This window comes from Drosophila arizonae, chromosome 5 (assembly GCF_054131065.1).
Source record: "Drosophila arizonae isolate 15081-1271.41 chromosome 5, UAZ_ARI_1.0, whole genome shotgun sequence".
Classification (NCBI taxonomy): Eukaryota; Metazoa; Arthropoda; class Insecta; order Diptera; family Drosophilidae; genus Drosophila; species Drosophila arizonae.
In genome coordinates, this window is record NC_142925.1 from 26,774,581 (window position 1) to 26,800,428 (window position 25,848).

At 42.4% G+C, this 25,848-nt stretch overlaps 3 protein-coding genes and 1 non-coding gene across 6 annotated transcripts; 1 reads left to right on the forward strand and 3 right to left on the reverse strand.

Annotated features, from left to right (window-relative positions):
* Window positions 1-866: 866 nt before the first annotated feature.
* On the reverse strand, window positions 867-11,922 carry SerT (Serotonin transporter). The gene is made up of 8 exons (XM_089471857.1): window positions 10,887-11,922; window positions 8,268-8,884; window positions 7,920-8,196; window positions 4,719-4,929; window positions 4,210-4,662; window positions 3,476-3,770; window positions 2,252-2,452; window positions 867-2,187 (listed from the first exon to the last, which is right to left on the reverse strand). Exons 2-8 carry the CDS (start codon window positions 8,502-8,504, stop codon window positions 1,942-1,944), a joined length of 1,920 nt encoding a protein of 639 aa, XP_089327983.1. The 5' UTR covers window positions 8,505-8,884; window positions 10,887-11,922; the 3' UTR covers window positions 867-1,941.
* A 3,288-nt stretch (window positions 11,923-15,210) lies between these two features.
* TRNAH-GUG (transfer RNA histidin (anticodon GUG)) lies at window positions 15,211-15,282 on the forward strand. The gene has a single exon. It is a non-coding gene; the product is annotated as a tRNA-His (tRNA).
* A 464-nt stretch (window positions 15,283-15,746) lies between these two features.
* On the reverse strand, window positions 15,747-23,274 carry garz (Sec7 domain-containing protein garz). 3 transcript variants are annotated; one of them, XM_089470425.1, is made up of 10 exons: window positions 22,854-23,266; window positions 22,577-22,775; window positions 21,499-22,499; window positions 20,472-21,440; window positions 20,190-20,398; window positions 19,901-20,127; window positions 18,608-19,829; window positions 17,480-18,543; window positions 16,824-17,068; window positions 15,747-16,758 (listed from the first exon to the last, which is right to left on the reverse strand). In XM_089470425.1, exons 1-10 carry the CDS (start codon window positions 22,953-22,955, stop codon window positions 16,090-16,092), a joined length of 5,907 nt encoding a protein of 1,968 aa, XP_089326551.1. In that variant the 5' UTR covers window positions 22,956-23,266; the 3' UTR covers window positions 15,747-16,089. The 3 variants fall into 3 exon arrangements, with proteins under 3 accessions (XP_089326551.1, XP_017868400.1, XP_089326552.1); XM_018012911.2 differs by lacking the exon at window positions 15,747-16,758 and adding an exon at window positions 17,159-17,397 and having other exon boundaries at window positions 16,929-17,068; window positions 22,854-23,274; XM_089470426.1 differs by lacking the exon at window positions 15,747-16,758 and adding an exon at window positions 17,159-17,397 and having other exon boundaries at window positions 16,929-17,068; window positions 17,465-18,543; window positions 22,854-23,274.
* A 1,242-nt stretch (window positions 23,275-24,516) lies between these two features.
* Window positions 24,517-25,834, reverse strand: link. Its single transcript, XM_018013361.2, has one exon. The coding sequence runs from the start codon at window positions 25,691-25,693 to the stop codon at window positions 24,560-24,562; it is 1,134 nt and encodes a 377-aa protein (XP_017868850.1). The 5' UTR covers window positions 25,694-25,834; the 3' UTR covers window positions 24,517-24,559.
* Window positions 25,835-25,848: the final 14 nt, after the last annotated feature.

Sequence of the window (25,848 nt, forward strand, 5' to 3'; positions counted from 1 at the left end):
AATATGAATCAGTATACGCGACGCGAGCACTCCCAAATTGTTGAAATTTACATTCAAAAAAACAAGTAAATTTTGAAAACTCAACGTGCGTATAAAAAATTAAATGTGAAAATGTGCTAAGAGCACCATTAAACGTTTGCACAAAATATTTTCGATCACACACAGCTCGCATTACAATCGGTTCTTTAATGAAATTGTTTCCTCCGCGTTTGATGTCGGAAAATGGCTATTTCGACTGCACACCGCGTTCGCCTGATTTAACGCCACCTGACTTTCTTGTGGGGATATTTAAAGTCAAAGGCTTATCCTAATAAGCCAACGACCCCAGGAGAGCTCAAGAACAACATTCACGAGGAAATAGCCGATATTCCAACTGAAATGTTCGCCAAAACTATGGAAAATTCTGCAAAACGGACACAATAAGCCGTTAATTCTCAACGCGGCCATTTGAGAGAAATCTTATTCAAAAAGTGATGTCAACAAATCTACTTGAACCAAATAAATTGATTATTATCGTCAACATGAACAAAAATTGTGTTTATCTTTGATTTAATTGAAAAACACATGGGTCAGTCGAATATGGAACATTATTTTATACTGTATATTATCTGTTTATATGTACATTATAATTCATTTCACTTGAATACCCGATTCTCTTGATAAATGCCGATCAAATGGTCTTAAATGAAGTAAATGGGGAAAAATAAAAGTTCTTTGATATATATCTTTAGTATATATTCTCTTTTTTTTTTTTAAACATATAACGTATACTTATTGTGTTCGAACGGTATGTATATATTAAGTATTTTGTAAATATTTGGATAATTACGTTTCGTTCAGGATTAAGTTAATGAAATCAATCAAAATTGTACTGTAATAATTTTTAATAGTTTATTTATATTTATTTTGTCTAGGTACTCTATAAATATTCTATATAAGTAGGAATACATTTTGCAAAAACAATTCTGGATGGCTGTTCCACAATTGTTTTTGCAGCTAAACGGAGGCCTTCAATTGGGTTATCTGTGAGATCCGTCCATGTAACCATTGCACAGGGTATGCTTAAGATGCTGAAAGCAAACTTATTTTGCAAACTTATTATTATTGATCTGCCAGTAAAAGCATTTGTTAACGATGCGCTTCCACATTACATTGTATAATTATCGAAGCTTCAGCTCGAGCTCTTTCATTTTGTTTTCCTAATGTATTACAATAACTAGTTATATTAAGTGTATTAAGAAGCATTTCAAGTGTATTACATAGCCGTTAAAGTAATATTAGAACTCTGTAATTAGGGGTAGGCGAGCTCATGGCACATTTGGCTAGTTCAAACAGTTGTGCCCTAGGGATTGTTATACAATTACAATAACAATTATAATCGATTATAAACATTAAAGTTAAATAGAAAGCGAGAGAAAAGCAGGTGGCCCGAAATGCTCTGCAAATGGCTGTTTGCGAAGCATTTCCAGATGACTCCTCTTTGGGGGGATTCCATCTTCAGACCAACCACTCGCTGGCTAGCGGAAACTTGAGTGGCTTGCAGCTGCTGATCCTTAGCGCGCAGTTATTGTCCTCGGGAGCAGTTGTTGGGTTGCTGTAATAGCACTTCTCGTTGGCCGAGCCGAGACTAAGACTATGGCTAAGACTACATGCATTAACACCGTTTCCATTCCGTGCTTTCGGGAATGGCTCCCTCTTCTCTGCATCCTCTGCACTGCCGTCCGCCTCTGTATAACTAACATTTGTGTGATAAGCGTAGTAACTGTGGAGGTTCAGCACCTTGTTGTTGATCACTTCCGTATTTGTTGTTGCTTTGTTTGTTGTTGTTGTTGTTGTTGTTGTTGTTGTTGTTGTTGTTGGTGAATAAGCCCTGCAGTTTAAACTATAAATGTTGATGCTGGTGCTGCTGGTGTGTATATTCAAATGCACAGCATTATCATGTCACACCGAAGTGCCCTGCTGGCCAGGCACAGCCGAGCCACAGCTGGCATCCGGCTTGAACGACTGCTGCAGTCGCTCCTGGCACTTGCCCTTCGACGCGAAGAAGAACTTGTAGATCATGTACATGGGTATGCACAGCACCGACGAGCAGGTCACGGCCCAGCCCACCTGGATGCTCCATGGCGGATAGTAGAACTCCTCGCCCAGCATTTCCTTATAGCCTAGTATCGAGAATATAAAGATGGTCTGCGGAAAGGCCAGATCTGTAGGGGCGTCTTAATTCCCTCTCTCTCTCTCTCTGTCCACTTACCAGCAGAAACACGGGGCTTATGTACGTCCAACAGATGCGCCAGAAAATCCCCGGCTTGGCGCCCAGCATCTGCTCCACATCCGCGCTGAAGCGATCAACGCCATAGAACCAGAAGACGCCAGCCGCTTCGACAAACACCACGAAGAGTATGGCCAGGCCGGGCCCGTACACATTCAAAAAGTTAACCAAGACCACGCCACCCTGCAATCAGAAGGTCGCTGGTATCAGTCACCTGTGCTACATTCTACGTTTGCTGGGCTTGCAGCATTCTCTTTCATGTACTTATTATTGGGTGAGAACAGAGAACTGGACAGTATTTACGAATTGTGTGGCATGTCAGCTATCGTGGACTCGGACACATCTATTACACACATATTCAGACTGTGGATGGATTCACTATTGCCTATCAATCGAATTGCTGTTGTTTATCCCAGCAAATCTATATCATAACCATTGCCGATTGTTATTTAATAGCTTCCACTCTCTGGAGTGGATGCAGTTGTCCATGCTAGGCTTGATAAATGGATGCAGGCGGAGTCCCGGCTAAGATATGCACATAAATGGAATTGCTTGATCCATTGACCGATACTCAAGTCGAGTGGTCAAGTTAAATATATAAAAGATACTGAATTACAATTTCAAATGTAATCAGACAAAGTGGCGATGGGCGGACAGAAACATGCACAGACAGACAGAGAGCCAAGTGTTTGGCCAGCCCCCTTCCCTATCCCGGTGGTCGGGCATGCTTGGCCAGGCGAAGAGCAAACAAGCGCGCGACCCACCTGGCTGACAGCTAATAAAAATGCAGAAGCTGAAGCTGAAGCAGAAGCAGAAGCAGAGGCAGACGCCGAAGTTGAAACACAAGGAGAGGGAAGCGAACCGGGTAGGCGGCTAGCGACTTGACGGAGCTAAGTGAGTATGTGAGATTATCTGGAGGAACGATGGAAAGCACTTAATATGGCAATCCATCGTTTTTTGCTCCAGGCAAACGGGCATATTTAAACAGTCAGCAAGTCCGCTCATCCCTTGCCTCAGCCGGCAGCAAGACAATTGCCACTCTTGGCCCTGGCCGCGTTTAATGAGCCATGAGAAGCCCCCGCCATGAATAGTCGTAGGGTGGGGTGCAGGCGAGCAGGGGAGTAGGGCGCACGCACTTAACAGTTAATTAAACGAATCACTCGGACCGATAGATAAGCGACAGCAGCTCCTCACACTCATACTTACATAGGTCATTGTGGGCAACGCGCACAGGAAGATGAAGGCGAGCAGGAGGAGCACGAACAGCTCTCGCCTTCGCCCGATCGCACGTGGATACTCGTCGCATAGGGCCGTTATCATCGCCTCCAGGCCGCCAAAGGTGCTGTCCAGTCCCAGCGTGATGAGCATTAAGAAGAATATAATGCTCCAAAAGACCGAGCCGCTCATGGTGGCAATAGCCTCTGGATACACAATGAAAACCAGGCCGGGTCCCTCCAAGCCCACCTTGTCTATCGATGTCTTCTGCACGTTGGCCATATAGCTGGGGGCGTGAAGAGAGTTTACAGGCTTACGTTTTTAAGAGAATCAAATATTTATCGGCTAGTATTGATATAATGATTTATTGATTGATTGCGCTGCTTCATTCTAGCCCCAAAAATATTTTTCCAAATTATACTCAAAGTCTCTTTCTAAATGTAAATGAATGAATCAATTGAATTAACTAACTATACTTCATATTTACACAATTTCTACACTCTTTATTTATTTTTTGGTATTTATAATATTTTATTTTGCTATACTTTAGAAATTACCTCAGATGTACATAACAGTTTATGTTTCATAAAAATCACAACGGAAAAACCCATTGAAGAAGCAAACTTTTATTAGTAGTATTTGCACCCATCCCTACATTTTTTCAGTTTCTAATGAGGTATTCGTTTCTGAATATAATAAAATCAGGATTTCTGCTCTATACTCACCCCAACACCGAAAAAATAACGAATCCGGCCAGAAAGCTGGTCAGGCAATTGATGCTGCTGGTTATGAGCGCATCCCGGTAGCAGTTGTTGTTGAACTTATTGTAGCTGGAGAGAGCTAACAGGGTGCCGAAACCGGGACCCAGGGAGAAGAAGATTTGCGAGGCTGCATCGATCCACACCTTGGAGTTCTTCAGCTTGTGCCACTCGGGAGTCAGGTAATACTTGATGCCCTCATCAGCGCCAGGCAGAGACACGCCGCGCACCAACAAGATAATGAGTACTACGTAGGGCGCCAGGGCTGTGACCCAGACGACCTTTCCGGCACTGCGTACGCCTTTCCAGAGCGAGAAGTAGACGAGCACGAAGACTCCAAACACACAAAGCGCCAAGGTGGGCTTCACGGGCCCCATGAAGTCCAGCCCGTTGCTCTTGTAGCTCTCCAAAACTCGACGCCTGTGATATTCAGTTATGGACGCATAGGAATAAGAGTATATCTATGGTGATCTTACTCGAAAAACTCCTTGGCCGGCGATGTGGCCAACTCCGTGAAGTTCTCGCTTGTCACGGGCATACAGTTCTGGGTGTTCCATGCGTTGTCGCACGACGTCCAGGGCAACTTGGCGGTGAACGAGGCGAACAAGTAGTACACCGCCCAGCCGATTATCGTGTTGTAGTACATGCCCATATAGATGTCGATCAGGCAAATGGCATAGCCAACGCCTGGGAAGAAGAAGAAGGAGAAGCAGAAGAGCTTATGTGAGCACATGTCTATACCACATACATACGTAGGTATTCGTAGTAGACTTACTTAAATTAGTTCGTTATACTCTCGCATACCCTTCATCATTTATCGCCCCATACTTTCTTTATTTTCGATAGGGCAGTAGGAGTACCGGGGCAACCACACTTGAGCTCCAGTTATACGCCGTGAGAGAAGCAGTCGGACAACTCCCTTATATATTCTTGTGATTTGATCGCATTTTAATTTATAATAATTTGATTGATTTATCATCGCATTACATAGAACTTGCATTGATTTGAAAATATAATTTTGCTTATCTATGATAACATTTGCAAATCTAATTTATTATAATTGCCATGAAACTCCATTAGTTGCCATAAATATCTCATTATGGGGAGATATTTGTGGCCCCGATTTCTTGTAGTATGCATTATCATACTACTTATTGTCATAGTACTTATGCCATTCAGTTAACCTCCCTTCAAGTGCAACCCGAATGCCTGGCAGCACCGAACTAGTTGCATGGCATAGTTTCTCTTAACAGAATGCTTCGATATAACAGAATGTGTGTGTTAGTGTGTGTGCGTGTCTCTGTGCAAAGTGGGATTGCCAATCTCTGATTGATAACGATGAGAGAATTCATCAACTTCAAATATTCCCACGTGACATTTTACACATTCCTGCTTATTGGACACGACATGGAAGTGGAATGCTTTGCTGAAATGTGTCCACGGACTCCACGCGTCTCCAAAGCATCTGGATCCACCCGCTGTGCACCTCTCCTCGCAACACCTGCCACACTTATTTGATGATGCCAATAAGACACGTCACATGATTTTGAGTTGGTTTGTAGCCATCGTAGCCTGGCTCAGACTTTGCCACAAGCAATTTTATTTTATGCTTGTGATACCCTGTATCAATTGAGATCAAAAGCGGGCCATTCCCAATTCTATTTTAATTGCTTTACCGTAACTAATTGGGAAAAGCTTGGCTGTCAAAATGTATTAGTTAAGCACTGTATACATCTAATGTGTACATGTATGTAATGTGTATATACCGAAATGTCTTATCATAAAGGAGCGTTAGATTGTAGGGTGCACCTTGGTCGAGCACTTTCATCTATTTTATACCTCTGTGACTTTCAGTTTGTGTGCGAGTGTGTGTGTGTCAATGGTTTTCCTTCATTTCTATTCAGTTTTAATCGCCTGGCAGAAAGTTGGCGCAAAGGTTTCTCTAGAGCAAACACTTGTTGAGCAAATGATGACTGCCACAAAGTAATGTTTGCCGTTCAGCTCAGGGCCAGAGGGCCAGAGGGCCAGAGGGCCGGCGGCTCGGCAGCGCGGAGGCTCAGAGGAGCTCCGGATGCGAAAGTGGAAGTGGCTCTAGTGAGTCAGCAAAAAGTTGGAGCAAGTTTAAAGCGCTGTCAGCCGCAGGATAAATCCACTTGTATGCCTGGAAAATCCATTTGGCAGCATTTTGTTTGCCATTTAATGAAATTATCAACTTGATACGCAAAACTTTCGAGTGTCTTCGTATCGAGATAAGTCAATTTGTGCATGGGAAGGCGAAGGAGGAGGAAGGGGACGTGGTGGCGACGCCTTGCTGCACAATTTAATTAGAGCTAATATTGCGCCTGATTTGTGCCCTATTCAGATTTGAATTTGAGTTTGACTGAATGCGTCGCTAATTGTTGCAACAATTTCCAGTCTGGCTTATCAGCAGCTCACTTGACTCAACTCGAGGCCGACTCCGGTCCCATTCGGTCTCCCCGATAATGTCAACAGCAGCTGAGCGAAACAATGAAGGCAACTTCCCTGCGGGCGCCGCTGTCCACACTCTCACCTAACTCCCCTCTCTGTCTCCTACCCATTTCAGTCCCATCCCATCGCAACATCACGTCAAATTCAAACATTAAACAATTTTGTTGCTGTTGCTGTTGCTGTTGCTGTTTCTGTTGCTCTTTAGTGCCTCCAGCATGTGTGCATGTGTGTGTGTGTGTGTGTGTGCGTGTAATATATTTGATATTAAAACTCTTCAAATTAATGTGAAATACATAAATATGTACATATAAATCAATTTTCATTACTCTCCCAGGGCTGCGGGGCATTTAACTGCACAAATATTGATCGCAATTTGAAGTCTTGATAGATTCGAACGTGCAATTTGTGTGGAATGTGCTTTCTTTTCCGTGTGGCGATTATTCAATATTTGTAATTCATTTATGTGGAGCAGCATCAAAATAAATTGCACCCAACAAAGAAGGTGGGCCTTGGGATTCTTCTGGGAGCTACGCAGTGGGTAATGGCGATGGCTCTGTTGAGCTTGAGATTTAATTTTAATTTAGTTTCGTCTTTGAATGAGAATACTCCGAGAGACTTCGAATTTCATTCGAAGATCCCATTGAAATTGGGAAATCCCCCAAGGTATTATCAGGGCTACGATCAAATGCCTCAAGAGCTATACAATTGAAGTATTTGTTTTTAAGTATTTACGACATCTAACTTTTCGAGACCCCGTTTCAGTTATTCATTATATCTACACATCTTGGGGCTACATTCTGAAAAGCAATTTAATTTACATTTACTTTCGTAAGTATGTTTGTTTCTTTTGCGATTTTACGCAAGTTTTTCATTGAATTTCGATGCAAATACAGCCAAAGTGGGAACGAGTTTTGCGTTTTTCCTATGCACATATATTTTTTCGGTAGAATATGTAGATCTTCTACAGACAATATCATTTAAGTCCAATTAATATTTCAGAGGATGTCAAACAGAACGCGTCGCCGACTGGCAACAGCCCATTTTTAGCTTGTTGGAAATGAGAGATCACGGCATAATTAAAAACATTAAAAACCATTGATTGGTATAGTTAAGCCCTAAATGCGCTATAGAGATTTCGAAATAATCTGCAACAATGATGTCCCGAGATCTCTCTAAGAATGATTTAGTATTACCAAGCATTCACTCACCCTTCAATGCTGGACAAATGCGCTTCCAGATGCTGATGCAGCCGCAGCGATGGAACTGACCCAAGGCCAGCTCCATGTAGAACAGCGGCAGACCGCCAAAGATGAGGAAGATGCAATATGGCACCAGGAAGGCGCCGCCGCCATTCTGATAGCAAATGTAGGGAAACCGCCAGACGTTGCCCAAGTCAACGGCGAACCCGATCACGGCCAAAAGGAACTCGGCCTTCTGGCCCCAAGTTTCCCGATGTCGCTCCGTCACGGACACGACCAACACGCGCTGAAAGTACAACGGCCAAAGGCATTGATGGTTTCCTGTCGCAGCGGAGCTTATGAGGATGCTGGACTTACCTCATTGTTGGCTAGTCGTGGGGCCAGAGGATCGGTGACCTTAGCGGGCGTCGTGTTGTCGCCGTCATCTTCGCCGTTGGAGTCATCCTCGTTGTTGGGCGACTCCTTGTTGCCCCACGGCGTGGCCGTTGCTGCGCTCGCCGCGGCTGCATTCTGTCCGAACTCCATGCTGCTGTCGTTTCTGGTGCGCTCCATGCTGCCACTGCTGCGGACATCTGGCTGAGCCTGAACGGGCATTGTGGCCGAATACGGCGATCGCGGTACTAGCGTGGCCAGCCGGACTTTGCCCTGCACTGCCACAGGTTGCGTTTGTGGCTGTGCCAGAGCCAAGGCTCTCAGTATACCCACTCTTTCTCGCTCCTCCTCTCACTACCTCCCTTTCTCTATCTCTCTATCTCTCTCTCTCCCTCTCTCTCTCTCTCTCTCTCACTTACTCTCTCTTTCTGGCTCTGGCTCTGTCTCTGTCTCTGTCGCACACAAGCTCTATTGCACTCCGTGTATTGTCAGCTGGACCCCGATTATTGCACTTTGCCCTTCAGTGTTTACATGCTGGCCGGCACATCCTTTGCCTGGGGGCGTGGCACTGACCTTGGGACAACAATTGCTTTTGCCATTAACTGAAAGCGGTTAAAGGATTACTCGTGACTTCAAATGATGAACAACCAGGGAAGCTCCTCCCAAACGGTGTATCGCACATATACACAAACAAACACACCCACACCCACACACACACACACACACGCACACACCTATGGACAATGGCTAAACACAAGTTTGTACATGAATATTTGTAAATTCAAGGAAATATCCATGTGGTAAAGTGGCTCACGAAAATAAAGTTAATAAGTGGATGCCAAATTATAATATAGATATATGAATACCTACATTACATTAATACATTAATCAAATTTCCAAATCATAATACAAATAAGAACGTTGCAGTTGGGCGTTCTAACTGCAGAATACTCATTCACATCCTATCAGCAATTTAGTAGCTAAGTTTACCTCAAACGGACATTGCACAAAACAAATATACTCATTTCACTTTCGTGAACGTTTTTTACGTTTTTAAACGTAATATTCTATTAATTTGACTATATAATTAATTATAGGTCTTCCTATATACATACATATCAAATTGTCGAAATATTTTCTTAAAACTTTTACAAGGCTAGTAAGCAAATCGAATCGAGATAATAATATCGGAAGTTGTATTTAATCTAGTTCAAATCAGTTGATTCAATTATTCTACAGAATTTGCCATTGAACTAGCTGAAGTCCTTTCAAATAACAATGATATATGCAATTGCATGAATGGACTAATTTGATTTTCTTTGTAAATTTGATACTTGTTTTGGCTGACTACCCCTGCCCAGACGCGCATGTACGCATCATTAACTGGCGACTCTCTCGCTTACTTCGGAGTCCCCGAGGTGTCCTTTGCCGCGTAATCTATGGCTCAGCGGTTGCCCTGCACCGAGAGCATTTGCGGCGCATCCCTGACCAAATTGGCGATGCTCAATGTCAATGCTGTAAATACTTGTAGACTGCAGTGTGGCATGAATGCAGATGCAGATACATATATACGTACACATATGTATATATTGCCAATTGAGTGCGCTATCAGGTAGAGTTGCTAGGCGCGAATAGCCGACGGCTAGCCTTCAGGCTATTGTAGGATGCCGCCCTGGTCTTCCACATGTATTTGAACATGATTCAACCGAAGCCCATTACAGTCGAGGTGTTTTCGTGGGATCGTGGGACTGGTAGTGCTGTAAGAGAGGATGCCTCTTCTTGAATTTCGAGATGAGTCGCAACTGCTAAAAGTCATTTGGATCGCTTTTTAATTACAATTTAAGATGTTTGCACCTGGCGCGTTCACAGCGCACATATCTCCGAGTGGGAAGCGACAATTCTGATAAAACGAACAGCACAAACGTCGCCAGTAATTAAAAGTCAGTTAGAGATTGGAAGGGAACGAATCACACGTGGCAATTGCAAATTAATTGCCCATGTTAACTTAATATATCAGATGAAAATAAGTGAGTTACGAACGAGCCTCAACTAAAGTTACACATAAATTATATGTCTACAGGTGTTTGTTGGAGAGAGCTCAATAGAAACCAGTTACCCATTGCACTTTATGAACTAACTGCGATAAATCCATAAAATTATAGATTGAGATCGCGTTTCGCATATCGACTTGACGTGCAGATAGGATGAAGATTTTATCAATCAGAAAGCGTTTCATGCAAATGTTTCAAGGTGTTTATTTAACCATATATCATACATGCATTGTATAATTACCGCTAATTTATGTGTTATTAGTTATATTCTTTATGTATCTATATATACATATACATAGTAATCATTGTCACAAAAAAGCAACTGCAACAGTATCATTATAGACCTATTGATACTTGAAATAAGTTCAACGAATGACTGTGTTTTTCAAAGCTGAAGCAAAAAAAAAAAAATAATGATAAAATTTAAATAATATCCAACAGTAAAAAGTATGAAATGCTTTTATTTTATTTGTTTTCTTTTTTTCAAAAATAATTGCAAGTTTACATCCGATTCCTTTAGTTTATTTACTTTCGGTTAATTTAGCAAACTTACTTTTTTTATTTATTTTTATTTATTTGTGTGTGTGTGTGTGTGTTTTTAAAATTGACTTTACAACACTGTTCGTAATATCCACAAAAATTTTAAGTCCGGCATATTGAATCTTTTAAAATTATATGTTAAAAATCAGTTGAAAGTGAATTGTTTTTTTTTTGCGCGTTCAATATATGTAAATAACAACTTGCACTTTCTTCCTCAACTGAGCTTCATTCAAAATTCGAGAGGCGCGCGCCGCTTCGCTGTGGCAACTGCTGGCCGTGCGAACGAGGCGCATCCTTTTATACACGCCAGGACGACAGCCGAGCCGAACGAACTGCTCCCCATCGTGCGTTGCCCAAATGTATGCGGGCTATGCTTGCCCTGCCCGAGGCAGGGGCTGCTCGCCTCCTGCCTGACTTAGACAGGTGGCAGCTGTAGCTTAAATTGCAACAAACTGTTGCGTGCCACAGTTTATTCAACAGCTACGGCGTGAAGGAATGGGCACGGGTAGGGCAGGGCAGGGCTGGGCAGGGGAGGAGATGGGACATGTGTCGAAAGAGCAGCCGACACATACTTAGCACTTAATGTTAACTGATACGTAATTGAACTGCAGTGTTTAACGCATATGTATAGATGTATATACATATATATATATTCGAAATACATGTACACACAAATATTGATATATCTCCCTGTATCTCAATGTAAATATACCAGAATACTTTTCACTCAACTCCTAAACAACTAAAGTTACAAGTTTTTATATTCAAATCATTCCTATTGGATTTTTAGTCAGAGCACTGCAGAGAGCGCCGTACGCCTCCGATTATGGCGATAAGGGTTAATATGGGAAATGAATTCTCGATCGTTGGCTTTATCTTGTTTAGAAACTTGACTGTTCAAAGCAGAGCTTAGACCCAATGGGCTTGTATAATGATTGAGCAATGCTTACATCAACGTATTCATAAGACTATGTATTACAAATGGGAGGTATCCATCACTTTACAAAGTATGGTTTCTGAGATACCGGAAACAGTAGAATAAGTGTAAAGATCACCTAACATTTCACAATACATAATAAATGTATAGTATAAGTTGCTCATTTAGCACACTAATTTCTTGGGTCTGAGCGCATTGCCGATGTAGACGACTGCATCAATTTCCAAGTCAAGCTAATTGGTTTAATTACTAGAAGTCGCGGATCGGGCCAGGCGGCGCTCGCAGCCGAGCTGCAAAACTTACACTGATTGTGCGCGCCCTGCACTGCGCACGTTTTATACGGTTGAGGTAGGCGGCATTCGCAGCTTGGCGGTCTGGCAGGTAGCGCAAGCAAAAGTCTGGCCACACTGGTGTTAGCGCTCCCTCTGCGGCTTACCTCGCATTTGCAAGCCGAGAGCTGGGCTTGAGTCCACAGACTGGTGTGATGTCATGCCCTTGCCTGTAGCACCTGTTGCTTGTTTTGAGCTGCGAATTATGGACATGCCAGCCACGACAGAGCGCACAATGATACTGTTGTCATTATTGCTACGATACCATAACGATACCATAACTTATGCCGGCACTTCGAGCGACCTCATCGATTACTCACCCATGATAGAGAGAGCGAGCGAGGGTGATCAGAATTGTCAATGGGCAGTCAGCACCGCCTTAGGTCTGATCAGTGATCACGAGTCACGTCGCATTTTCAATGATTGTACAAATGCACATTTGTGTCGCATCATCGTATCTGTGCATTTATGAGCCATTACACGCCCCGAAATTCATATAAGTGTAATCGGATATCGAATTTCCTAGCGATTGCCCACGACCACAAACTGTTTGAATACGTCACGTTCGCCCCACGCAGAAGGTGACTTACGAAAGAAAGAAAGAGTGAGCATGAACGAGAGCGAGAGCGAGAGCGAGAGCGAGAGAAAGATAATTGCGTGTGCCTAGTTTTTGTAATAAGATGCAAACGGAATTCGCATGCCCCTTGCTAATTGCTGCGTAAATAATTTAGTACCCATTGAGTAAAATCGGCTTTTCAAATCTGTGTTTGAATTCCTCCTCTTATTCTCTATTGAAATATCGATAATTTCGTAAACGTTGACAGTCGCGTGATCTCCCACGGAATAGTACTTTTTGGGCTCTTCAATCTGTCAAAGATATAAAACTGCTACGACAACTTTTACAAATAAAGATATCTAATTGTATATTTGGACAGATTAACCTGATAGGTATAAGATCGTAGTGAACGTTATATTATTATTTTCAATTGATTCTTACATATTATGTTCATGTTACTAAAAACTCTTGAGGTGGCTCAACCTTAAGTATGCGCTAAAATGATTTCATTTACTATTTATGTAGGCTATTAGAACATATGTAGGTCAAAAGTAAAAATAAAAATGTTATTTAAGATGAATCTAACATAGCTGCTCTCTGCTTAGTTTAACATGTATCGTGAAACTTTTAACATTACATCCGCATTTTTCTGAAGTACCCAAAGAAACTGCGCAGCGGTAGCGCGGTAGCGCGGTAGCGCGGTAGTTCCGCTACCTGCTCATTTATACATGTGTAGTTATTTATCTACATTTACCTTAACAGTGCACTGTACTTTCTGCGTGCCTGCTTGCTGGTGTTTTCCTGTGTAATATTTGTTCATTAAAAATCATTTATTTACACTCGCACACATATACATACATATGCACTTAAGTGTGGGGCTAATCCGTGGATTTACATTTTTGTCATTGATTTCATTTAATCTTTAATCTATGCAGCCAAACAAACATCCGTTTTATGGTTGGAGAGATATTCCGATTGTCAATGATAATAATACTAAATAATAGTGGCGCCCAAAACACTGTCGGCTCTTGCGAGCATCAGGTATTTTAAGCAAACTACAAATAAGAAATTTTCTCATAGTCTCGATAATGTTAATGTGCTCCCAGTCCATGGTGAATTCAACTCACCTTACTCAAGTTCTGTGCGCCTGGAAGAATTTCACACTCGTTTCCACATGAGCAACAAAGGTTGAGATGGAATAAAACTGCGCTCATGCCGCAGAGAAGGTCATTCAATTGATATTTTGCCTACACACATGACATGTACACACACTCCTGCACACACACACAAGCATCATATACAAATGTACACATGTTTGAATGTAAGAGCTAGTTGTATTTGATGTGCGCCTGGCACAACTTGAGGACTTAGCTCCAATTGTTTCAACTGATTGAGCATTGAGAATATGGGGGTATAAAATCAAGAAAACTGAAACGATTCTGTGTCTGAGATTAGTGGATATTTGGGACATCGGATAACTGAACACATTGGATATTGGATATCGAATTATAAGTCTTGATAGTTAGTTATGTTGTACATATTATATACATAGTATATGGCTGTCTCACTCGCACTATCGCTAAAAAACAATATCTATATTTTGCATTTAATTACATCTGTCGACACACATTATAAGATTATCAGCGTAATAGAAATCATGCAAAAATTTATATGTACATATGTATAATTGACGCATGTGTACCTATGTTTATTGTAGTTAGTGTAGTTGTATTTTCACTTATTATTTTTCTTATTTGCAAAAATTGGTCGTAAAAATTAAGCTAACTGAGAAAGGTATAGTTTTTCCGGTGCCACTTGAAATGGGTCATCCAGAAGTAGGCGTGATCGTCTAGTGGTTAGAGCCCCACGTTGTGGCCGGGGGTTACCCAGGTTCGAATACTGGTTACGGCAATGCATGGGATTGCATTGTCATGGGGGTCTGGATTTCTAGATTTTTTATAATAGAATATAAAATTAATAGAAACATATTTTACTTGATTGAAAAAAGTCATCAGACCTAAATCGAAGTCATATTCAGTTCAGTACCTTTGTATTGTACGACTACGTGTGCCAGTGGATTTTATGTTTGGTATTTTATATTTATTTGTAAAACTATACATTTGTTGAATTACATAGTGTACAACAGCGCCATCTATACTGCAATTGAAAATGAAGGTCTTAAAAAATAAAGGTTCGTGCCATTGCTGCTATGCCAGTAATGTCAAACCAGTATTATTAAATTATTTTGTAGCTATAGCGCCATCTATCTTTCGTATGCTCATACAATATATGGGTATATATTTATTCACCAAATTTTACTTTTGTTGAATTAAACAGTACGCAACAGCCCATTATTTAATTTAAATATTGAGTTCTTACAAAAAACATGTTCGTGTCATTGCTACGAAACCAGTAACATCTAAAATTGTTAATCCCCATCTATCGTTCGTTCGTTATATATATGCTATTTAAGATAAAAGCAAGATTTAGAGAAATGTATGACAGATTCGACGTAGCCGTGATCGTCTAGTGGTTAGGACCCCACGTTGTGGCCGTGGTAACCCAGGTTCGAATCCTGGTCACGGCAATGCTAATAAGAGAGGGCATTGTCACGGAGTCGAATTTGAACAACTTTTTTTGTATTTTTATTTAAATTTAATATTGAATAAATTAGCCAGCTTCTATTACGATTAATCTGCATTCTGCATTAAAATATTCTTATTTTGACATTATGTATTTGTAGAATTCTGTCTTCAATTATTTTTCCGAAAGATATGTAATGTATGTATATAGGCTAAATTGAAAATAAATTATTTGATCAGCTTTGTACATCTTTGGTAGTTAGGCTCGACATTTTCAATAACCAGGCGTAGCCGTGATCGTCTAGTGGTTAGGACCCCACGTTGTGGCCGTGGTAACCCAGGTTCACCCAGGTTCGAATCCTGGTCACGGCAATGTCTAAAGGAAGGCATTGTCACGGAGTCTGGGTTTTTTTTTTCTATTGTTTAACTGAATATATGAGGAACTCTTAAATTATGTAGTAACAACAAATTCATATCCATTTCTCTATATTTTAGATTTCAGTATTTACAATTGCCATTTTGCATAACATACATACGATTCATATAAATAATATATCTGAAACAGTTCTCAGTAAATCAAACATTGTTATAAAGCTTTATCGTTTCCCCGATAATTCATCGAATTCATTTCGATCTTTTAGAAAAAGTGTGGTTTACCACTACAGCTTACTCGTCATATTTGAAAGCCATAAACACATTCACCCGCGGAATGTGTTAAAACATTTCAGATGTATACAAGATACATGTTTTTAAAATACACAAAATAAAATCGACTAAAATTACATTTTTATGTTAAACTTTATATGCACTGCTTACTGCTGTCCATAAAGCAGTTCAGAGCCGGGTGGTATGGAGCTGGGATCGACGTTAGCACTAAAGTAGTTGGCGGGCGTTGCTACAGACGGAAAGAGCACCTCTGCTGACTGAGGTTGCTGTGAATATGGATGTGGTTGTACCTGTGGCTGTCGTTGATCCTGCGGCGCCTGTTGTAAAGTTATATTATAAGGATTCTGCACATATTCGTGATATATGTCTGACGCATTTCCTGTTTGCACCGCCGTTGACGCCTCATAGATTGGAACAAAGCTTTGGACAATGGATGTAGTCGGCATTCTGGGAAGTGATGGATAAGCATTGCAGGCCAGCAGGTGACTAAGGGGAACATCACTTGGTGTCTGTTGCGTCTGTTGATGCTGGAATTGCTGATACAGAGCTTGCTGATTTTCAACTGAATTCGGCGGTGTAGCTGGCAGCTCAATGGCGTAGTTGTTAATGCTAACCATTGCTGGCGAAGTCAACACTTCCGGTTGGATAACAGCCTGAACGGGCCTTACATACGTATTTGTGTGGACAGCTGTTGAAGCTGAAGCAGCAGCGTCATTGATCAAGTCAGGAAGCAATGTGTTATTGTTAACGGAAAGCTGCAGTTGCTGTTGTTGCTGCTGTTGTTCTGTAGAATGTTGCGAAGGGACTAATATGGGCTGGTGAAATAGAATATTCAGAAGATAAGCTTATTGGCTTACAAAATTAAAAACAGTGACCTTACCTGCGCGAAAGTAAAGCTGGGAGCCTGCTGGAGTGCGTCAGTCATAGGAGGCTGAAGAATTATGCTCCGTCGCGGCGATTCTACAGGTGAGGACGGGGCAGCTGTTCCAACAATCGCAACAGCAACTGCATCAGTAGTTGCCTTGACAGTCTGATCTGGCAGCTGTGATGTATGGTTAGGTAGAACAGCTGCAGAGGACACCTGCTGAGCGGCTGTAGTGTTGGTCAATGTCTGAGCTCGCTTTCCTGCAAAACGAGCAGTGAGACAATTGAATTAATTAATAGCTAAATAACGAATAAAAGCGAAAATATCAAAATTGTTGACAAAAACTAAACATTTCAATTTCATTTGAACTTCTTGGTCAGACCCTTGAGCATCTTTGGCTTAAAATACAAACGGGTCCACAGTTTCTTTTGACGCTTAACCTGCATAGAGGCCCTGTTTAAGCCCACACTCCTAGCTGTAGCAGTCGCAAATGGTGCCAAATCGTAACCGCGCACTGGCAAGGGCAACGACATTGAATGCTCGTTAGTGATTTTTGTTATCTCCAGCGATATGGCTGGCGAGACCAAATCTGCAGGCGGACGGTTACCGGACATTAAAACGCTACGGCTTTGCTTAGCATTCGACTAGCCACCCACCCACACCCGACGCACCTTCATCGTGGAACAGCTCTGCTTTGAGATTAGGTAGAAACTCTCCTATACGCCGCCAAGTTAGTTCCCATAAAGCTTCTTGAAGTGAGCCGTCCTGGTTATGGAAAACGCGTACAGAGTGCATCACAAGCAACATGTTCTTAAGTATTTCCTGCATCTGTTCGGAAAGCGTGTCGGAGCCGACTTTCATGAAACGGTCAATATAGTCCAATATGTCGAGCCACAGGTCGTTAAATGTCGTGCCCAGCTCAATAAGCGTTGTCAAATGCTGCAAGAACATTTTAGACATTATGGTAGCTGTTCGAATGCGTGACTCCTCCAACAGAGAGCTGTCCAGCTGACTCGTAGCAGGGCTCTCCGGCAGTAGCTCGTTGAGCAGCGGAAACAGGACATTTTTGAAACAAGAGCTCCACTCCGCGCCTGAAAGCGTTTGTAAATCGTGGACCAACAATGCTCGCTGCTGCAGACAGGAGATGGCATGGGTGCGCACCTCGCGCCGACGATCCATAGCTAGCCTTGCAATGCCCTGCAGTAACGGACACCAGCCAGGCGTCCATAGTGCTCCCGACTGTGACACCGCGCAGCCCTCCTCGGCCCACCACCGAAAAATTTGTGCAGTGCGCGTGTACAACGTGTACATGAGGTCTAGTAACTGAATGGACAATTGTTCGTAACGCTGCGCCAATTCTTCCTGTTCCGCGGCATTTGGAGTATTCCTTTCGCCAATGTCGCCTACTGCTGAAGTTAAGTTTCCAGTTGATGTAGACTTGAACACACCTGGCTCACGTGCGCTCTCCTGGCGCTTTTTAAAATTACGTTTCTTGACAATGGCCTCAAATTTTCGACGCTGGTGAATTCCACCATCGCGGCACGCTTCCACAAAGATGCGAATACAACGCACGCAGGCCTCAAAGTTGTACGGCGTAATGTGAGCAACGCTGCGAACGATGAATGCTAGCGAGTCCCAGCACTTAAATAATGCAAAGGGTGAATGATCTTGCAGCTGACAGTTAAACACCAGCGAGTTGACAACAGGTGTGCCGGAGCTGGGTGGTGATTGGGGCCTAAATACAAGAATTGTGAATTATGAACGAGGTATATCAACTTTTAAGAAAACGTTAAACATGCCTTGATGCAGTAGTCAATTCACTGTCTTTGCCAACCAATATCCAGTTCTCCGCGGTGGGACTAGAAGGTGCAGCTGCACTCGCTGTCTTATTCAACTCTGAATCTGATGTGTATCCGCGCTCGAGTGACACAGCCGTTAAGTCTTCTTCGCAGTCAGATGCTGCGCGGCCATTGGGCGGCATTGTTATCTGCTGTCCAGCTTCACAGTTAGGCGAAACCGCGCCAGCGCCAACGCACTCCAGTAAATTGAAAATAATCTGCCAATCTTGCTCCGAGTGAATATTTTGAGCAGAGGTCTTCAGCAACTCGTAGATGCCAATGGAAATTTGATTAGATATGCGCAGCAAAAGTGCTGGTTTCAATGACAAAAGACTTTTGAGTGACTGCAATACAACAGGGCACAACTCTTCATTGCGCATCAAATAGATTGCCAGCTTTAGTACAGCCACGATGCAGCGATTAAGCAGATAATCATAGCCGTTCTGTGCACTGGCAAGCAATAGATGCAACATTTGATCACGCACACCTGGCCACAGCGGGACCATGCGATCACGATTGTGGACTACAATCTTCACAAGAAACTCCATCCAAAATACAGTTATGTCTTCCGCATATGGCTGTCCGCTGGATTTTGGTGTTTCTGGTGCCTTTATCAAAGATAATATGCATCTAAGCAACTCCTGCAGTGACTCCAGTTGCACAAATTTTGACTCCTGCAACATTTGATCCAGCTGACATTCCTTAATGCACTTTCGACCGTGTTTGATAACTTCTTGCTCTTCGTAAGTGGGCTCCCGCTGACCCTCTGAGCTTATAAATGAGTAGAGGCTAGAGAATAGACCCAACTCTTGCTTTTCGCGTGGTTTCTCCAGTACCAGCATTGCCTTGCCATTGGGTTCACAGAAATCCTCTACCTCAATCAGAGATTTGGGTAGCAATTTCAAACGGAAAAGCTGCAGAAACAGGTCCAAAATATGCTTCCAGCTTTCTCGGAGACTGTCTCCATAGCCGTGCACTAGGAGAAACACTGTTCTCATTGCCGCTTGCGCCTTAGCATTGAGACCAAAATTCACTGCCTGCTGGATTTCATTGTTGGCTGGCACTGACTCGTGCTGTTCTACGCTGCTCAACAACGTCGTGAACTTGCACAGAGTTAGGATAAGAGCATCAAAGTCATCATGGAGATTGTAATGCGCCGATATAGCTGCCGATTTACTGAAGCCTGCAGCAGATAAGTTTTTCGATTGTATTCATTAATCAACTTCAATTCGAATCAAGCTGAGTCAAAATTACCTGTCAGGGTCCGCTGATATCCCGTCTCGGTGCTCTTGTCGAACATAAAGCTCAGAGCACTTAACGAAGCACCCCACACAATATTAAAGATTTGCACATCGTAGGCAGCATCGCTCACATAGTGGAAATGCCCGTCATGGGTCGCACCTCGACGCAGCAACATCTTCCATAAATAATTTTCGCGTACAAGCCCAGTTTGTTCGGCGGGCATCACAATCTCTTCATTTCTGCGGGAACAGATTATACATTTTGAATTATCTTTAAAACAACTATAGCACACACCACTCACTTAATTGCATTGAAGATCTGCGCTAACATTTCTTGATCAAAATCTTGTCCACCATTTAGGCCACGAAGGTTCTTTGTGAAGTCTTCCAGCGTCATGGGAACGTTAAGACGTTTAGCGTTCGAATTGTGCTGATCCATATTTAGCATGATGATAGCGTAGGCCAAGCGGAAAGCGGCATCCGTATTGGCAAAGGGCTCATTGTTTTGACTCTATAAAACAAGTTATTGAATACAGATTCTACCTTGCATGCAATGTACTCGCTTGTGCAAATGAGTTACTTACATGCCAATGATCCGAGAAGTGTTCCAATACGAGAAATATTAACGGCGCCTCGCCAGGCAACCGAAAAGTTTCTAAATAGAGACGTAGAGCTTGATCAACGCGAAGCCCAGTGAAGTCAAACGAATCCACAAAATTGATGAGAATCTTGGAGTCGACGTTTTTCTTTTTAGAGATATATTCTCCAATCATTTTTTTATCAAGACCCGGGTTCTCTCGCAGGAAAAGTGCCACTTGCATGGGATTAAGTTGAGCATCTAGAATGCCATGTTCTTGCAAGTACTGAATGCCTTTGTCAGGTCGTTGATTAAACCACTCAGTACCCTTGGACAACAAACGCTTCTTCTCCTTAACGCTTGCTAGTTGTTCGCTTGTTATGCCCCCACTCTCTCCCGCAGACTGCAGTCGCAAACGCTGTGAGCTGTTGTTGATGAAGCTCGCAATATTTTCAACGTGCTCCTCCCCGTTGTCAATGACTATGCCTTCAAGGCCGCTATTATGGCGCGAGTGTCGACTGCCACCAACATCAATCGCTGGAGTCTGAGCCAGAGTGTTGTTAAGACTGTTATTGCTCTTGGCAGCCGCACAGTTACGTTCGATGCAGTCGATGACACTGATTAGCGTATCCATCGCGATAATGTGCGTGCTGTAGACTGCATTAGTGGCTGAGAGCGTATACTTGCTGAGTAAATTGGTGAGACTCTCAAACATGTCTGTACAGTACAGGTCGCAGTCATAGTTAATGTACAATTCCGTAACAAAACCAGGAATGCGCCACAGTTGCAGCAGATTGTCTAACGCCAGTTCTCGCATCTCATATGGGGTCTTCGGATTATCACTTGCTATGATTTCGCTCACCTTCTTCAGGTAGCACTCCAATTGAAATTTAAGATGGCCTCGAAGCGATTCAAAGAGCAAAAAACAAAGCTGCAAATCAGCGGCAAATATGCTGAGACGCTCGGAGCTGAGCAGCTGATAAATAGGAAACGTGTTAAATTATCCATACAATCTTTATAATACATATTATTACCGATATTAGATTTCTGCACAAGTCGTCTTTGACCAGCTCCAGCAATACTTCATATTTTCCAATGTTGTCCGCAGCCACCTCAAAGGCCACGGTCAGCAAGCTTAGACCAGTGTGCATCATGCTGTCCGAGTTTTGCTTATCCAACGGATTGCACAATATAATAAGAAACCGAAATAGCTCCTGAATGAAGGGTAGACCATAAGGCGTTAGCGTAGAAGACAATGCTGCCGCATCCTGGCTAGACGACTGCTGGGTGAACCGCACTCCCACAGAGTTAATATATTCGTTGCTATTGGAGTCGCCTAGCGTGGCAATTGTAGACTCCTGTTCTCCATCGGCTGCTTCGTCAGGCTTCGTAGCCTCCACCTGAATTGATGGTACATCTAGTCCTGCACTGATTGTATTCCCAACATTGTTAACAGTTGTTGTTGTGGTGGGTGTCTGCGTTATCTTGCCCTGCATATCCAGAATATTGCCAGCTGGAGAAGCAGGTGTAGTTGCGAGAATAGGTGCCTTCAAATGCGTGGGTGCCCCTAACGCGCTCTGCGGCGTCTGGGGGGGCTCCTCGGCTGTAGATGATTTGCGTTGTGGCGCAGTCAAGGACGGCTGTGCTTTACGCTTATGTTTCTCTGTAGCTGCACCAGCTGCTTCATAAATGGTAAACCGCTTTTGTAGTGCAGTATCGCTGCCGTCCTCTGTGAACTGTGGCAGACGCATGAAAAACAATAGCACCATATCCTTCAGAGACTGTTCTGCGGATCGGCGGAGCAGTTCGCTAAGACGCGGCTCGAAGCAGATTTTAAAACAGCTGAGCATCACTTCGCACATTGACTCATTGCTTACAGCAGCACCTTCTGGGCTTCGGATTAGAGTGTGCAGCACTTCGATAACACGCATAAATGTTACACTGTCAGACGACTGATCGGTGCCCATAAAACGGGCATGCGTAACTGCATCTGCAATCATCTCTACAATTACAGCTAGATTTGGGGTTGTAGGATCTAAATTTTCAATATTAAAGAAAATTCATAATCAGATGGCAAGACCCAAAGAGACGTAAAAATAATCTTGTACATACCAATCAAGCCATATGACAAAAATTTATTGACTGAGGCTAAGGCGAGACTAGTTAGTGGTCCCGTGGTGTCTGCTGTTCGAATCACCTCAAGAAAGGGCGCCAGAAACACGTTCGGCTCAATTAAACGCAGATCCTCAATTCGGTTAAGCACCTGCTTCAGATCGATGAACGATTTTAACAAGCCGTCCTTCTCGTCATCCTGCATTTAAATGATCAAGTTAAATATGTTGGTAGGATATATACATATGTATTCTACATATTTACGTCAGGAACTTACCACGTAGGCTGTTGCGTTCCAACGCGTACCACGTCGCATGGCCGTCATTAATGTGGCCATTTCACCTCGTACCACATAAATACCATTTCCTGGCAGTGACATTGTGTCCAGACTCAGTAATTGCAGCTAATTGGTTTCAACCTTTAGGAATTTGGCACGAAACGTACGAATTTTCAATAATTTGCTGCTGCAGCTCTGTTTCTTACATATGTACAGGTTTATTCCATTTAGACAAAGCAAGGCGCACACACACTCATACACACATACGCTCGCCAATTGTGTACGGAAGAATAAGCTTAATTAAACATTTTATTAATACGAAATTTGTCAATAATTTGTTTGCAAGTAGTTTTTTGGTGACGTTTACGACGTGTATGTTCCGTTTCAGTTTATTTACTAGCAGCCCTGCCAATATCGATATATCGCTAGAGCTAGTATTTTTTCAATTTCTCTACAATAATTACCATTCTCATAACTTAAAAAAAAAAAAAGTTTACAATTTTTTATAAGTTCGAATCAATCATATGATTTATTGAAATAAACTTGATAAGCCTTGGGTTTACGAATGTGCACTTTGAGTGTATATGTAAATAGTAAAATATTTAGGACAGTGTGGCTATACCACTTTGTATAGCGATTTCCTTAATCTTTGAAACCGGTGTCATCCTAGTAGCTTGTGGGACATACAACTAATAAAAAATTTATTGAGAAAAGCACCTACATTGATTTTGGTTTTGACATTTCCATTTTTACTATTATAACTTATCGTCGAGCATTCTATGTTAAGAACTTCTTTACTAGCTGATCACAAAAAGCTGGCTCAAGAAATGGTAACTGTTAGTGGATGTTCGCTTAAATTTAAGTCTATAGTTATGACACTGACCACTGTGTTGTTTTGTTTGGTCAGTGGTTATGAACAATCGCAGACATCTCTGAGAGTTTGAAGTCAAGATTGATCACGCAATTTGCGCTCCCATTTAGATTGTCAGCACTGTTGCAATTATACACAGAGTTGATAATCTGTAAACTCTATACATTACAATCGATTTTATCGATAGCTATGTTTGCAGTGACAAATATCACTGTTAAAATACTTAGCGTTGCTCGTTGTATATCGCAATGCTTCCTATGTTCTTTCGAAAGCGTACTCTAGATGCACGTGCCACGTGGTTATATTTTTCTATCAAGATACATATATGTAGTAATTTTGTAAAATACCCTATGTAATAATTATTGTCCAATGCACGCTCGTTAGTTTAGTAACTTTCTTCTCTCGGGTGCTATTTTAATGGACAAAGAGTAATTTAACTATCTTACCAAAGTGATGTGCTCAAAATACCTAGTACATCATTTTCATTAAATTGTTAAACACACATTGTATTACGTACATACATATGTATGTACTTATCAAGAATACCCTTGCGTTGAGCAGTAAATGGTCGCTGATTGATAATTAGGCGACGATAATGCAAGCAACGGTAGAAAAAACTAACGACATTTAATAATACATTGACCACTAAGTCCCATGGACATTGCATTTTGAGGTGTCGCGACATGTATATGTATGAATTTAAATGTATTTATTCACATACATATGTATGTGAATGGCTATAAAGGGACATCGTAAATTCCGTTACTAGCCCAGTTTAAAAATATGTATATGTTACATTTATATAATTTTTATTATTGACGACACCATACTTAATCTATGTCTGCGATGCTCCAAGCAAACGCTTTAAGTTATCCTGTGCCAGGGCTCTTTTGACAGCCATAAACAATTGCGAGTCAATAGCTTTGCTGTGCTGTTGAGCCAGCGGTAATCGACTAAACCTTTTCGCCAATTCGGCCAGCTTTGGTTGTTGTTGCAAAAAGCTGTCAAGAAGGTCTGGGGAAATGTTAGCAATCCGCGCTAGCTCGTGAACATGCGGGGCCACAAGATCAGATGTCGTCCCCTTAGGGGTGTTGAGGTGTGGCGGCCTCAAATCCGTGTTTGCGTCGTTGCTGACTGGGGCTGGCTTTGTAGTAGTTGTCATGGGTTTTGGAAATAATACGGGTCGTAATGGAATAGGATAATGATAGGGCAATGGGCTCCGTAAAAGTAGGGGTCGTAAGGCTGGTGTTAAACTCTGCTTATGGTTGCTGTTTGGCTGAACGGGTGCCACCAGCATATGCTTATATGGCAACCGTCTGGATTTTGTGCTATTATCCAGTCCCGGCCACAATTTGTATTGATTTATGAACTCGTTCACACCCTTCATCAAGCCCCCCGTTTCCATCTGCGGCGTTGTTACAGGTATATCGAGCCTGGATGGCGTCGCATCGTAGTCGACATCGAAATCGGCATTGTTATAGTTATCATTTGCTTCCGGCTTATCCTTGCTATCATTGTTGGAATCGGTTGACTCCAAGTATGCCTTCATCAGTGCTATGCCTTGATCCGTGGAAGTCAGAGAGCGCACATATTTGATTGTCTCATCGTCGTTGCTAGTGCCCAGCAGACTCCCGAGCTCACTTAGGCTGGGCAGCTGATCTATTCGCTTAAAGCCCAGCTTAGTGCGAGCGATGTCAATCAAATCCTTGGGATACTCGCCAGCCCCTCTTGGTACTGCTGTCTCTGTGTACGTAATAGACGATGGATTATGTGTGATCGGATGGATGAGCTTAAAGGCGGGAATATTATAATAGATTCCATTTTGTAACTTTGGATTCAATCTGAGCTTATCAGTGTCAACAATAATTGCACTGTCTTGCCCGTAGAGTTTGGGCATCAATGGAATACGGCCGCTTATACATTGCCACAGAGCCAAATGCAAAAGAAACTTCAGGAGTTCAGCGAACATTCTGCTCAACACGAGGTTAAAAGAACAACTGATAAATCATTGTCGATCGAGCCTTGAGAAACCTAATCCGTATTCTTGTTTGGGCCTACTTTCGTGGAATTCTCTTTTCTTGTTACTACGAATGCTCGATGGCATAGGCGAAACGTTTTTTACCT